General features: G+C 37.6%; 1 protein-coding gene across 6 annotated transcripts in view; it reads left to right on the top strand.

Annotated features, from left to right (window-relative positions):
* VRK2 (VRK serine/threonine kinase 2) overlaps window positions 1-13152 on the top strand; it is a 47276-nt gene that overhangs the window by 7635 nt on the left and 26489 nt on the right. For 4 of the 6 annotated variants that reach the window (XM_087775553.1, XM_087775551.1, XM_087775554.1 and 1 more), the window contains exons 3-7: window positions 4033-4088; window positions 4614-4683; window positions 5512-5599; window positions 5738-5846; window positions 7283-7375. In XM_087775553.1, coding sequence (XP_087631679.1) covers window positions 4033-4088; window positions 4614-4683; window positions 5512-5599; window positions 5738-5846; window positions 7283-7375 — 416 coding nt within the window. The remainder of the gene's footprint in view (window positions 1-4032; window positions 4089-4613; window positions 4684-5511; window positions 5600-5737; window positions 5847-7282; window positions 7376-13152) is intronic. The other 2 variants (XM_087775549.1, XM_087775552.1) reach the window with 2 other exon arrangements.

The following is a 13152-nucleotide window of genomic DNA, read 5'->3' on the forward strand; positions in this document are numbered from 1 at the left end:
AAAAAACCTATTCATAAACACTGCTCCGAAGAGAGCCTGTCCAGGAAATGATGATGCATCTTTAAAGTAATAATATGAGCAGAGAAGCAGGTCTTCCTTAGGCTATGTTAAAAATGGACTGTAAACGCCCTTCAGGCACTGAATGTTTCAGTTCTTGGGAAATATTGGATATTGTGAAGGTGGGGGGGAAAGCAATGTGCTTTGTTCTTCTTAAATATTTGCCTTAGTACCCTCCATATGTAGGAAATACTTGAAGTTGTGGGTTAAATAGCAGATGCTACTTTTTATTTGTGTACATTTTGATTTTAGTAACTATATTTCTGCAACTTGGATTGTTTTTTATTGTTAGATGCTCTGAGCAACAGTCCTCCCCAGTTGTTAGCCATTGAATTTAACAGCTCTTGGCTTGACTTAAACAGGGTCAGAATTTTTCCAGCTTTTTTTATAGGTAGCCTGTAACTTCAAAGCGTGGTACTCTAGAGGTTAGTTTTTATTTCTGCAAAAAACGAAGCTGACAATATCGCTCATTAGGATTAGTTAACGAATGAAACAAAGCAAAAATAACATACTAGCAACCCAAGAACTTCTGAAAATAATTTTGTTCATGTTTCCCAAACAAATATATCCTCAAAATATCCAGCAGTGGCAAAGACACCAGCTGTGGACAGGAGCAGGGATGTTTTTTCAAGCTGCCAAATCAATGCTGTTTTCTTTTCCACTGTGTAAACTTTGTCAACAAAACTGGTTCTGTGAGAGCCATTGAAAATATTTCACCATATTCCAAATGTGACTGCCACAAATTAACTGCTAAAACTACAACAAGCACGTTTGAACTGGCAAATAGAATTGGCACATTTCTTTGTCAGACTGCATGCAATTGTGCTGTGTGGTTGTAGGAAATCGCAGTTCATCCAGAAACACTCTTTTGTTACCATGTCATATTAACATTTAGAAAGCTACATTAATTAAGGTTGTGGCACTCAGCAACGAAACGGATGAAATTCACGATTAAAGTGGATGATAAGACCATAAATGCTGTGCCTGGGTGAAACTAGGGAATTCTGGACATGGGTTAATTCGAGGTAAGTTATTTGCTGTGTTGTGTAGGCATAACAGTTGGAAATTGTGGCAAAGAATGTGAACCTTACTGCACTGCTTTATTTCAGACTGTATTTTAAATTTGGATGCTTTTCACTGGCATGGTAGCTGCGATTGTGGGATGAAGGGGAGGAAGGGAAAATAGAGCTGTGCCCTTTGCCCTTTGCAAATGTTTTGTGAGACTCATCTTGGCATGAGATGGAAACAGCCACAGCCCGCTACACAGCTTCATCTTGTGACAGCGTTCCCAGTTAACAGTTATGCAGACAATGGTTTTGATTGTGTGCATACATCAACACCTCTCCCCCCGCCCCCAGATGTAAGGAGATTGTGCATCTCTAGTTGATAAAAGCAATGTAAACTGTAAACTCTCACGCTTGTTATGCTATTTTAAGATATCCTTTGCAAACATAATCTCGCCATATAGTGCTCCTGGTACTCTGTGTGGGTACTTACATGCCATCAGAGACCTCCTGCCTATCAGCATTGCTCTCCTGCAGGGTCTCTGCTTACTGTCCTGCAGTCTAGCATTTAACTGATTGTAATATTATAAATAGCCGTGTGCTACCACACAGAACGAGGCTAGCACATGGCTAATTACGAGTATACAGTAATTAACTATGAGCTAAACTCGCAGGAGAGTATGTGGTGGTGGTCTATGAGGTATGTAATCAGACTGTTTGTTAAACCTTGGGAGCCTTTCCAGTCTGTTAAGTAACTATACATAGTAATGAGACAATTTTTTAAAAACCATTTATGTATATTTATGGACAAAAAATAGTCTGTCTTATTTCTAAGCTGCGGTTGAAATATTGCTGCCTGATATATGAACGGTTAATTAAAAAGATGTAACAAAAGGTATAGAGGCAACTTCAGCTTACGTGTATGTATGTGATTACTGTCGTAGCATTATCGAAGAACTTTCGTGTTATTCGTTGTGAGTGTTATGCCTTGTTTCATGTATGTGCAGTAATAACAATACTACCATTTCTCCTTTTGTAGATTTGAATGTCATGTTGCTCATTTTGTGGAGCACCTGTTCCTCTATCTTGTTGAGCTTTGTCTGACTTGTCTCCCTTTTCACATTGTAACGATAGCCACTTAGTTTTAGTTTTATTTTAATTTTTCTTCAGGGTGTTCTTTCAGTGTGACTCCGAAAAGCATCCATGCTGGCATAGTGTAAGAACCATGGGGGTTAGGCCCTTTTGCTGGGCTACCTCCCGTTAATTGCTCTTCTTCATTACCCTGACAGCTGTGACTGTCTGTTCCAGATTACCAGGAATGAGGCCTCTCTTTATAAAATGTCAAGATGTCTATAGGGAAGTTAGATCAGACTCCTTCAAATACATTTAAATTTGATACTACTCTATACCTATCAAAGCTCCGTTAAGTAACTTGGTATTAAAATACAATGTCTTATACACGGGTTCTTTTCTGATCTGTGTCAGTAAGGGAGCACACCTAATTCTGTTTGGGTGATGTGATGTTGTGGAATCCAATGAAAACACATGGGATATGTTCCTTTAAACTAATGTCTCCAGCTATTAACACATAGTCTACATGTGGCAGAGAAAGATAAAGACTTAAGCACCTGTGCCTTAATTCCCAGTTCAGTACAAGAATATGGTGAGAACAAAGCTTACCAAACTTTCCTTCCAGGTTGTGTGATAGTTTTAATTGTATTCTGAATGTGACTGCTACTCATCTGAGTCTATGAATAGTTCACACGTTCCAGAGCTACTGTTTTAGGATATGTTCATTTTATCTTAATGTGTTATTAGCACAGAAGCATTCACATGGGGAAGTGCCAAGCAGAAGGCAGTGGGGACCCTGCGGGTGTTTGGGGTATGTGTGCTGCCAGGTTCAACCCAGATGCTGAATAGAATTGAAGGAAAATAGCAGCTGAAGGAGTCTGTTCATTGTAAAAACATTTTTATGCCCTGACCATCAAAAAATGTAAGCTTGGATGGTTTGATCAGATCCAAGTTTACTTGATTTTTATTATGCGGATAAAAGTAGTCTATTTTTGTGTGTGCTGATAGTTGAAGTGTTTCACACCTGGACTGTTGTTGGTATTTGATCATTATAAGAAGTTTGAAAGGGACACTTATTTCCTAGGAACTGTATTCTTTTTAGTTTTTTTCAGTGATGATTCTAAAAGATGATTTAGTCTCATTAAATTTTAATCCCAGTGTAGCTCCCTGTAGCCTCAGTAGTATCAGAGAGAGCTGATAGTTCTCTCAGGGTCAGAAGAAAATAGGATTGCATTGTCTGTGCAGAGAGGTTCTGTCTCCTGGGCTGTAATTGGCACATGTGGTCAATTATTGTTTTGAAATCTCTGCTTGCACTAAGAGGCACAATCCCTCATCTCCCCTTTAGGCAGGTGGTGGCTGTGCTATCCCTAACTTAGGCCAGTGTCTAAATAATGTCAGAATAGAAATCAAGGTTCTAGGGCCAAATTAATTTGTAATAGAGGAAAGCAGACAATCCTGTCTAGAGGCATAATGTAGGTCATAACTTTTAAGTGGTGTCTTTGTCACGACAGTGGATTGACAGCAACCAAATACAGAGGTTATCCAATTGACTGGAATGACTTAAACATAGTTGGTTATAATGGAATACCTCATTGTGGTGCAAACGTGCAGTAGGGACATCCTGCTTACTCCTTAATTAGCATTGAGGGAGAGAGTTCTGAAAACGTGGGTTAAAATTGCTTCTGTACTTGTTGATTAAAACTTGTGTGTGTGTGGTTTTCGTTTTGTTTTTCTTTGAACTTGGCAAAATTCTGACCTCCAAAAGCAGGAATTCAGACAAAATATTGGCTGGCTTTGTCATGTATTTTTTTGATCACTCTATGCAATGTTGGCTTGGTATTTGTTTGCAGTTATATTTTGTTGCATACATCTTGATCCCCATCTCTTTCTCATTTTGCAGCTTCCCCTCAAACTCATGTTCCTGTAGAAGATGATGCAGTGCATGTAATTAAAGTGGTAATGTGCAGATCTCATTTCTAAATTGTTAACTTGTATGCAGTTCTTTCTCTTAATTATCTACCCTTATTTTCAGCATTGAGTCCATATTGCATGCTTGCAACTTTTTGGTTTTTTTCCTTATTTTTTTATATCTTGATATACTTTCCCTGCTTGGGGATATATTTGGCATTTCCGTGACACACAGTATTCCCTCGACTGGATTCTTTCCTTTCCTTGATTACTGCCCTCAACAGTTTAGTAAGGAAGATCAGACTATGACCTTGAACACACCTGATTTACAATATTTCTGAAAATAGTATCTTAAATAATTCCTGAAAGAATCTGCGTTGTTTATGGAAATGTGTTGCCAAACAACTTTTCTTTTTAGCTGCTTACTAAAATTACATTTCAGATAGCATGGTATATGGGAGGTGGGAAAAAAGATGGGTTTCACCCTCTTTGAATTTCTCGTACACTTTTCTTTAGCAACTGTTGTCTTTCTAATGCATTTTTTTGATACTAAGTTTATTTATTTCTCAATAGGAATATCTTGAAAATGGCCCCTTATTTTCTGAACTGAAATTTTACCAGAGGGCTGCAAAACAAGAGCATAGTAAGTAATATATCAGTTCTGATTTGCATAGATTTAAGGACAAGTTTGAGTTTAACTACTTCTGACAAGAACTGTTGCTTTAGAGCTTGATAGCCAACTCATTTCATATACACTGAATTAATCCTAGTTAGTGCTATAATAATTTTAGATTGCTGTAGGTTTCTTCACTTGGATGTCATCCTTGCCCTTTCTGATCAGGAGGGAGAACAGAAGTGTGCCAAACTTATTATGTGCACGCTTCAGAGTGCACAACAACGAATGGACTCCAGAGAGAGGCCAGCCTTAGAACAGAGGTACTATGTGGACTAATTGGTGACCATATTTCTGCTAGTAGCTATTTCCATGTTTGGAGCTAAGTGTGTGTGTAATCATCACAGGATTTAGTAGTAATCAAGGCACTTCATTCTGCAGGCACTTAAGCATGGATGTGATTTATTCATAGGAACTGTCCTAAAGACTTTAGATGACTTAGATTGCTGGTAGACATAAGCACTTGTGATAGCTTGAAGCATTCTGTATTGAAGAAAGTAGAGCTTCTAAAGGAATTATTTCTTCAGCTATTGATAATTGCTTATCTGCCTTCTAAGGGAACGAAAGTACCACATTGCTAGAACAAAAAGCCGCTTCTTGTTTAGCGAATGTAGAGAGCTTCACAGTAAAGTTATAGTCTGAATTGTTTGCTACACAAACTGCCAAGTAAGTCCTGTTTGTTTCATTCAAAGTCTTGGCTCGATAAAAACAAAAACAAAAACAACAACAAAACCCACACCAAATTTGAAATTATCTAGCTACCTTTAACCCAATGTTATCTTTTTATTATTATTACAGTAAGAAAATGGATGAATCTCAAAAAAATAAGATGTTTAGGAATCCCAGTGTTTTGGGGATCAGGCTTGGCTGAGTACAAGGGAAAAAGGTAATAAAATGAATTGTAATTAAGCCTCAAATTGACTGAAGATCCATTTTCAACAAAATGGAGATAAGTCCTTTCAATATGATCCAAACTTGCAGTCTTGCCTTAAAGGATTCTTCCCTTTTATATATTTCCTGGTAGCTATAGATTCATGGTCATGGAGAGACTGGGGGAAGACCTTCAAAGAATATTTGAAGATTGTGGAAGCAAATTTAAGAAGGAGACCGTTCTGCAACTTGGGGCACGAATGGTATGTACAGAGAGAGGAAATTGCTGTGTCTCGAACTTGCTGAGTTCAACTGGAAAATTATCTTTCTAATACAGTTCCTTTAGGTAGCTCTTGAGTTTAGAATTAAACAGATGTAAATGCTATCTATTTTCTTATTTTTCATTTTTTTTTTTTTTTAAATAAAATGTAAGTAGAAAATCAAGACCCCCTGCAGACTGGAAGTTGGTGGGCTCAAACCAAAATTTTTCCTAATAAGTTAAAACATAGACCATACACTTCAAAATGTGTGTCTAGACTGAGATGTGTAAGCCTATTCTCATATGCTTTAACATGTATTGATTTTTTTTTTTCCCTCAGTGTCTGAAAGGTATTGTATTAGACACTCATATTTGTCGAAGTTCACAATTGCATGCCTGAAAGCAAAATTTTCAGTGTGTTTGCTGAACACAGGGATTGTACAGGCCAGGATTAGGCTAGTCTGCAAATATCAGTTTTGTTTCCACATGTGTGTAGACTGGCATACGCTAACAGAAGATTGTATATGTGCTCCTTTGTAACATCATTTGTGTTGTGAAAGACTGCTATTACGGAACAGAGGTGCACAGCAAATGGAGTAGAGGCAATGGTCATAAGTTGCAGGAAGAGAAATTCTGAGTGTAAAGGAAAAGTTTCCACAGAAACAGTGTCTTAGCACTGGAACATGCTTCCCAGAGGCTGTGAAACGTCCATCTTTGGGGACTTTTACAACTTAACTATTCAATCTCCTGTACAACCTGATCTGACTTACATTAGTCCTGCTTGAAGCAGGGGGTTTAGACTGGACACCTTGAAATTTTCCTTTTAACCTGAATAATTAAAAGACAAGTGAAGGGCTTTTGTAGTCACATAATTGACAAACTTGTAACAGTCTTTGTACACTCCAAAAGCCAGCCTTAGTTTGTTCTTTGTATGAGTTGCCAAGTGCAAACATGTTTTTTAATAACAATTAGAACTGTCGTACCTCAGTAAGGAGCTGAAGAAGGACAATGATGCAGGGGGATGATGACATGAAATACAGGTCATATAATAACTGGCAGGATCAAATATATTATAAACCTTCAGGGTGGATCGAATATGTTCTTTTTAAGAGCTTAGTGTTCTCAACATTTTCTCCAGCGTTTGTAAAGTACTAGTTCCATTCTTGCTTTGTGACCTTAGCAGCTGGTACTGGTAGGTAGTTACACAGGGATACCTCATGGCGCAGTATGGCTTGTTTATGATTTGCCATCAGCTATGTGCCTGGTGGGAACAGACCCTGTGGCCGGAGTGGGTACTCCTTGTGCCCTAACTCAAAACAAATTTGTCAGTTCAGTCTGTGTAGCCCTTGATTTCACTGTATAAGAGAAATATTTGCTGGTCGGGTTAAGGGCCGAGTGGAGATGATGATATTTTCTTTTCTGTTCTAAATCCTTTCCTAGTTGGATACTTTGGAATATGTACATGAAAATGAGTATGTTCATGGTGACATTAAAGCAGCAAATCTACTTTTGGGTTACACCAATCCCCACGAGGTAAGTGTGTTTACTTATGTACACTGTTACTCTAATGTATTTATAACTGTTTAATAGTTTTAAGTGACATATATTCTGTATTAACAATTCATGTATTAAAAGGTGTTTGTGCATGAACATTCACATCCTGTCACGACAAATCTGCAACTGGCTCTATGGAGCTTAAGGTCTGAGAGAGCAGCAGGACAAAAGTCTGCTTTGTTCCCTTTGTGCTGTGCTGACTGGGGTACTGGTACGGATGGGTAAACTAATCAAGAGGGTAAGTTAGAGGACCTAATTGCTGTTCTAGGTTATGCCACTTTAAGTATAGTAGTAGAGTTTAAGGATGTGGCCCATTGTATTTTCATTCTTGGGAAGTTCTAGCTTTCTAATATTGTTGTGAATTGTGTTTCCATGACGCTAACTCTTATGTCCTGCTTGTTGTAGTGGATATAACAGGAAAGTAGGATTAAGGTTGCTGCTCTCTAACACTCTAAAGCCTAAAGCTATCTTTGAAAGTGACGTGTTTTGGTGAAATGTTTTGAAACAAATCTTTTGATCCTGTCATATTCCTCATGCTCTTATGATGTCTCTTTTCTTCAGTTAATAAAATCTAAGTATGCTTTTTTCTTGGAAAAAAGATCTTCTAAGAAAAAAGGACATCTCAAACTTTACTTAAATATAATTAGCTGTAAGCAATACTTTTTTTTTTTTCAATTTTTGTTTTTCTGCTGCAGTGATGAAGAAACAGATCTTGCAAAACAGCTCACTGCCATTGGAGGCTGAACAGTTGAACTATATCTGCTTTATTACAAGTTTCAAGTTAAATGGTTGAGTCAAATTTAACTTTTCAGCTTTCTAAGACACATAGTTTAAAAACTATCATGGCTGTTTAAAACAACCGTGTTTTTAGACAGTGGTAGCAGCCAGTACATAATCTGAGTTTATGGTGTTTACCAGCCTGCTGAATCCAAAGAAGGAGGCTATTTAGAGGCAAAACGATCTGCTACCCAAACCCATTAACATAACTCAAATGACTTCTTTTGTCTTGGCTATTGTGTATTTTTATGACAGCAAGATATGCTGCTGTTTTTCACATTGAAATCATTTTGGAAGTGTCCATTTACAGTAATCATAAAATTTTAAGACATGTAGCTGACTTTGATCAGCTGCTTTTGAATTAGCCAGATTGTGGGGTGATTTTCTGGTTTGTTTCTCATGTTGTCTGCATGAAGATCGTGCTATACTAGTATTTTGTTTTCATAAGTAGTAAATTCATTGACAGATTAAAAATAAGGTACTTGTGAGTTACTGGACAGAGGTTTTAGGTGGAATTATAACTTAAGTTTTATTTATTTAATAAAAGAAATCAATAGATATTCCAGTTTAAGTAGCTCCTAGCTCAGCACGTACAAAGTGTATGTTACTGCTGAGAGGTTTTTGTGTAGAATTTTGTTTCAGTAAAATTTCTCTTCCACTGAAATTATTCTATAAAACACTTTAAAAAGTTCACGTTCTAATTCAGAGGTGCTAATGGGAGAGAATTTCTAATATTTGCTTGCACATGTAAGGTATGAATTAAACCTTAATTTCTGTATGCTTAAGAAAACTTAGACCTGTTCAGATATTAGTTAGATAAACTTCCCAGTCACGGGCCCCCAGAAATTCTGCAAGTGGCCACAGGTCTGCCGATTTCACTGAAGCCATGACAACCATACCGTACCAGTCTACAGCCACGTAGACAGTGATGATTATTTCTAAATGTGTTTTAAGGTAATGTGTACTGTATTTAGCTTACACAGCAGGGCAGATGGCTTAATGGGACTGTTTCTGGTGAAATAAAAAAATGTTTTCCAGACACAGCTTGCACAATGTCTTGAAACATGTATGCTCTGTGGCTTGTGGGGCATGAAAAGAAGGAGCAATCTCACGAACAACAGAGCTAAAACTTTCAAATTGGCAGATCTGCATACGCCACTAATTGAATGTCCTTCCCCTGGAATTGTTGACTCTGATGTGCTGTCTGCCCCCATACTTCATTAAATGTTCTTTACCTGGGTTAGGAGCAGTACTAGACAACATTCTCACACAGATTCAGGTATTCAGAACAGTACGTGTGTATTTGCACAGATGATTTTTCATTTGTCATGTCCTGGCTATTTGCCTGTGCCATTAATTTGCATGTAATTTTGCCATGAAAGTTGCTTCTTCCTATTCCAAAAGTGCAGTTCCTACGTAAGACTTATGAGTCTTTTCCAACCTTAACGATTCTATGATCCTATGATTCTATGATGTTGCGATAGCCTTTTCTACAAATCAAGTTCTCTTTATAACATGCTGGTGAGCTGAATGTATTATGTATTTACCAGAACAGTGTTTTGGGAAGCTCTGTGGAGCATTACCACTGACTAAATGTGGCAACAACATGGAATATCCTGTCCTGTATCCTCTAAACTGTTGTCGGAGATGCTGTGTTTTAATTTGGCTATCTCGTACTAACCTTAGACGCTTCAGATAAAACCTCGGACACTGTTATTGCTACCAAATGCCTGTGAAGTGTTTTGTCTTCTGTCTTTGCTAAAAGGGTGGATAGCTAGATTGCCTTGGTCTGTTTTTTTTTTTTTTTTTTTTTTTTAAAACAATGGAACTGGGAGGTAAAGTGATCAAACTAATCTTATAAATAGGGAGTGAGAGCGTCTAGCCAGTGGCAAACTCCAGCTCAGGAATACAGGCTGAGACACCTGTAGCTCCAGTGGGAGTTGGCATAATAAAGCTGTCTGACCTAACAATTTCTGTGGTGAGTTTTTGTTAAGAATTTTATGCTAGTGTGTTCTTGCTCTTTAGGGTCTAGGGTTTTAAGAGAAAATAAATTGGAAGTGTCCTTTAATTGTAGAAATCTGTTTTTAAAAGAAACCCATAACTAATCTCTTAAAAATAAAATATATATATTCAAAATGTATTTCCATATTCTGTTTTGGTGAAGAGACATACATCTCTGTTCAAAAAAGCATGTGTACCTTTATACTCAACTTTGCATTTTTTTTTTTTTTAATCATTTAGTGGCTGTTCATGTGTACTCTTTTGTGTGAATTTGTCACCGACTTCCTGCTGTTCCAAAAAAGATCATTTTTCTATGTTAGACTTTCTGCTGCTACTCTCTCTTCTGTAAATTAACTCAGTAAATGTACACCACAGCCAATAAATATCCTAGTCCCTTTTTTGAAAGAATGTGTGAAATCCATACTGCTGTCCCCTACCTTCTGTGGCAAGGCAGAGAAACAAATAAAGTAAAGGTCCTGTCACTCTGTGACCTCCAAATGATGTTTAGAAATGGTTAGAAGATCAGAATCAACTGACCTCAAAGAGCAGCTTGCTGCAGATCTATTCAATAGAAGGGAGCGAGGCCATTCAGTGAGTTACAGGTCAAAAGATCAATTCTCTAGTCAATATGTTTCTGAACATGGACCCAGCACAATGACTGACAGAACAGGAGTGATATACTGAGGGAAGTACACAGCCCATGAATCTCGAAGAGGCCTGAAAGAAAACTTGAAGTGATCAGACGTATAAATTACAGAACAAGTGAAGCACTGTCTCAGTATTGCGGCGAGTTAAAGATAATTCGGTGCATAGTAGTAACTGTTTGTATGATGAAGCAGAATAAGCATTATTGATACAGATGCTGAAACAGAAATTCAAATCCATTAAACTCATTTAAATTGTGATACTACTAAAAGGGACAAGAGGTCACCAGACAAGAGCTTAAAATCACAGTTTGTAATAAATGAAATAAGGTTTGGAAGAATGCCTCTCCAAAACAATTACCTTGTAGTATTTTCTTTTTTTTTTTTTCCCCCCATGGAATACATGGGCAGACGTGCTGCAGTGTTGCAGACTCAAGTCTGCACCAGAAGTTGCCTATTTGGATTTTTTTAAGCTGTAAATTTTAATTGCATTTGTGCCTCAGTTCTGATTTTGATTTTAAGTGTTTCTTAGACACGATAGTTACAGAATAAAACTCGCAGACTTGATTATCATAGATAGCCTTAACTGAAAAGGAAAAAAGAAGAATACAAAAATGTTTCAAAATGTTAACTTTCACAGCCATCTTTCAGTGGGCCAGCATAGAAGATGCAGAGCTCACGCATTGATTGTGTGGGAAAAATATGCATGAAAACAGTTCCAACTTTCAGCCATTTTTCATTGTGAGATGAATCATTGTGATTCCAGCTCTTTAGTCCAGTATGACGGATTTGCTAAAGAGCAGATGAATTGAGCAAAATGAAACTCTTTTCTGTTCTCCTTCACGTGTTTTTAGGAAGGATACAGTATGCAGCGATGCCATACAGAAACAGTTGATTTTTAACTCATGGATGCTGGCTATGCCCCTGGTCTGAGATGTAGCTTCACAATCAGATGGCCTTAATTTTCTTTCATTAGTCCTGCTGCTACATTTGAATAGAACTGCTTACACTGGTTTAACTTCTTGTAGTTGTGGCCCAAATACCTTGGAGTTCAATTGATTCCAGCACCAGGACCTGCCACTGACAAGTCACAGAAAATTACTCCCCCTCTCTCCCTGCTTTCCTCCTTCCTCGGCTTCTGTTCTGGGAAAGATGCTATTTCTGTCCCAAACACTGTACTTCAGACTTCTTGCCCCAAGATGGACTTCATCTGTAGCCTTTTTGTAGCGTAGTGTCCAACGGAAGTTGACAGCTCTGTGGCCATTATCAACCAATCTCCCTCTTATTAGTAGGTATCTACTTAATTATTTACAGTGCATTACATAAGCTTAGCAATGGAACCATTGGAAAGAAAAATGTACAAAGAAAATCACTGTATTGTTATCCTTTCAGCAATAAATCTCCTGCTATGTGTACTTCAAGATAAAGAGAATACCATGAGAATCCAAAGTGCCAGGCTTATGACTTCCCAGATCACTGCCATATACGATACATCCGTGATATATATGATTTATATCATAATGTATGCAAGTTATAAGAATTTTATATATTTAGCAGATATTTAGCACTGCAGCTATAAAGCACTGTGAGGGAGTCATGCACAGAAAGGACATGAGGTTTGCTAAAGGTACGGCTGGTTGCTTGTGCACATGAAGAGTTATTTGTGCCCGGGTGGCTGTTCACTTCAATGAGATGGGCACGTTCATGTTTCCATGAAATTAAGTGTGAAGACTTCAGAAATCTGGCTCCTAATCTATAACAAAATCTATTAATAACAGACCGTGCTAAGCACAGCTGAGTGTAGTGCAGACTGGGATGTGTAAAGAAGAGGAACTTGAACCAAACCAACAGGGTTAAAATAAGTAAGCGTGGGGGAAGGAGCGTACAGTGTAACACAGCTAAACCCAGCTGTTCTAGGCTTATGTCACTGTTGCACCTTCATCATCCGCGTTACCATTTCTTGTTTCAAGTGTCTTGTTTATCTTACTCCGCATATGTTTTGTTCTCTTTTTGTTCTTATTTGTTTTGTTGTTCCTAAAAAAAGCATGCAGATGGTATTGAAACACATACTAACACTGACTTAATTTTTCTCAATTTTCTTCAATACTCATCTTCTTTTCCCCCTCCCTATACCCTTAAAAAAAACCCAGCAACCTACAAATTTGTTAACTACCCCTACCCACCGCGTTCTGAGCAAATTTGGAAGGGCACGCTGTGTTATATTGTCAAAAAGTGACAACTAGCTATAAAGAACTATATATCTGTTTAATGATGAAAGGGTTATAATGAGAATTGATGAAATGAAATTAATGGTAATTTAAAATAATGTAGTAA

This window comes from Nipponia nippon, unplaced genomic scaffold (assembly GCF_047370975.1).
Source record: "Nipponia nippon isolate SJK-2023a ecotype South Korea unplaced genomic scaffold, ASM4737097v1 scaffold_4, whole genome shotgun sequence".
Classification (NCBI taxonomy): Eukaryota; Metazoa; Chordata; class Aves; order Pelecaniformes; family Threskiornithidae; genus Nipponia; species Nipponia nippon.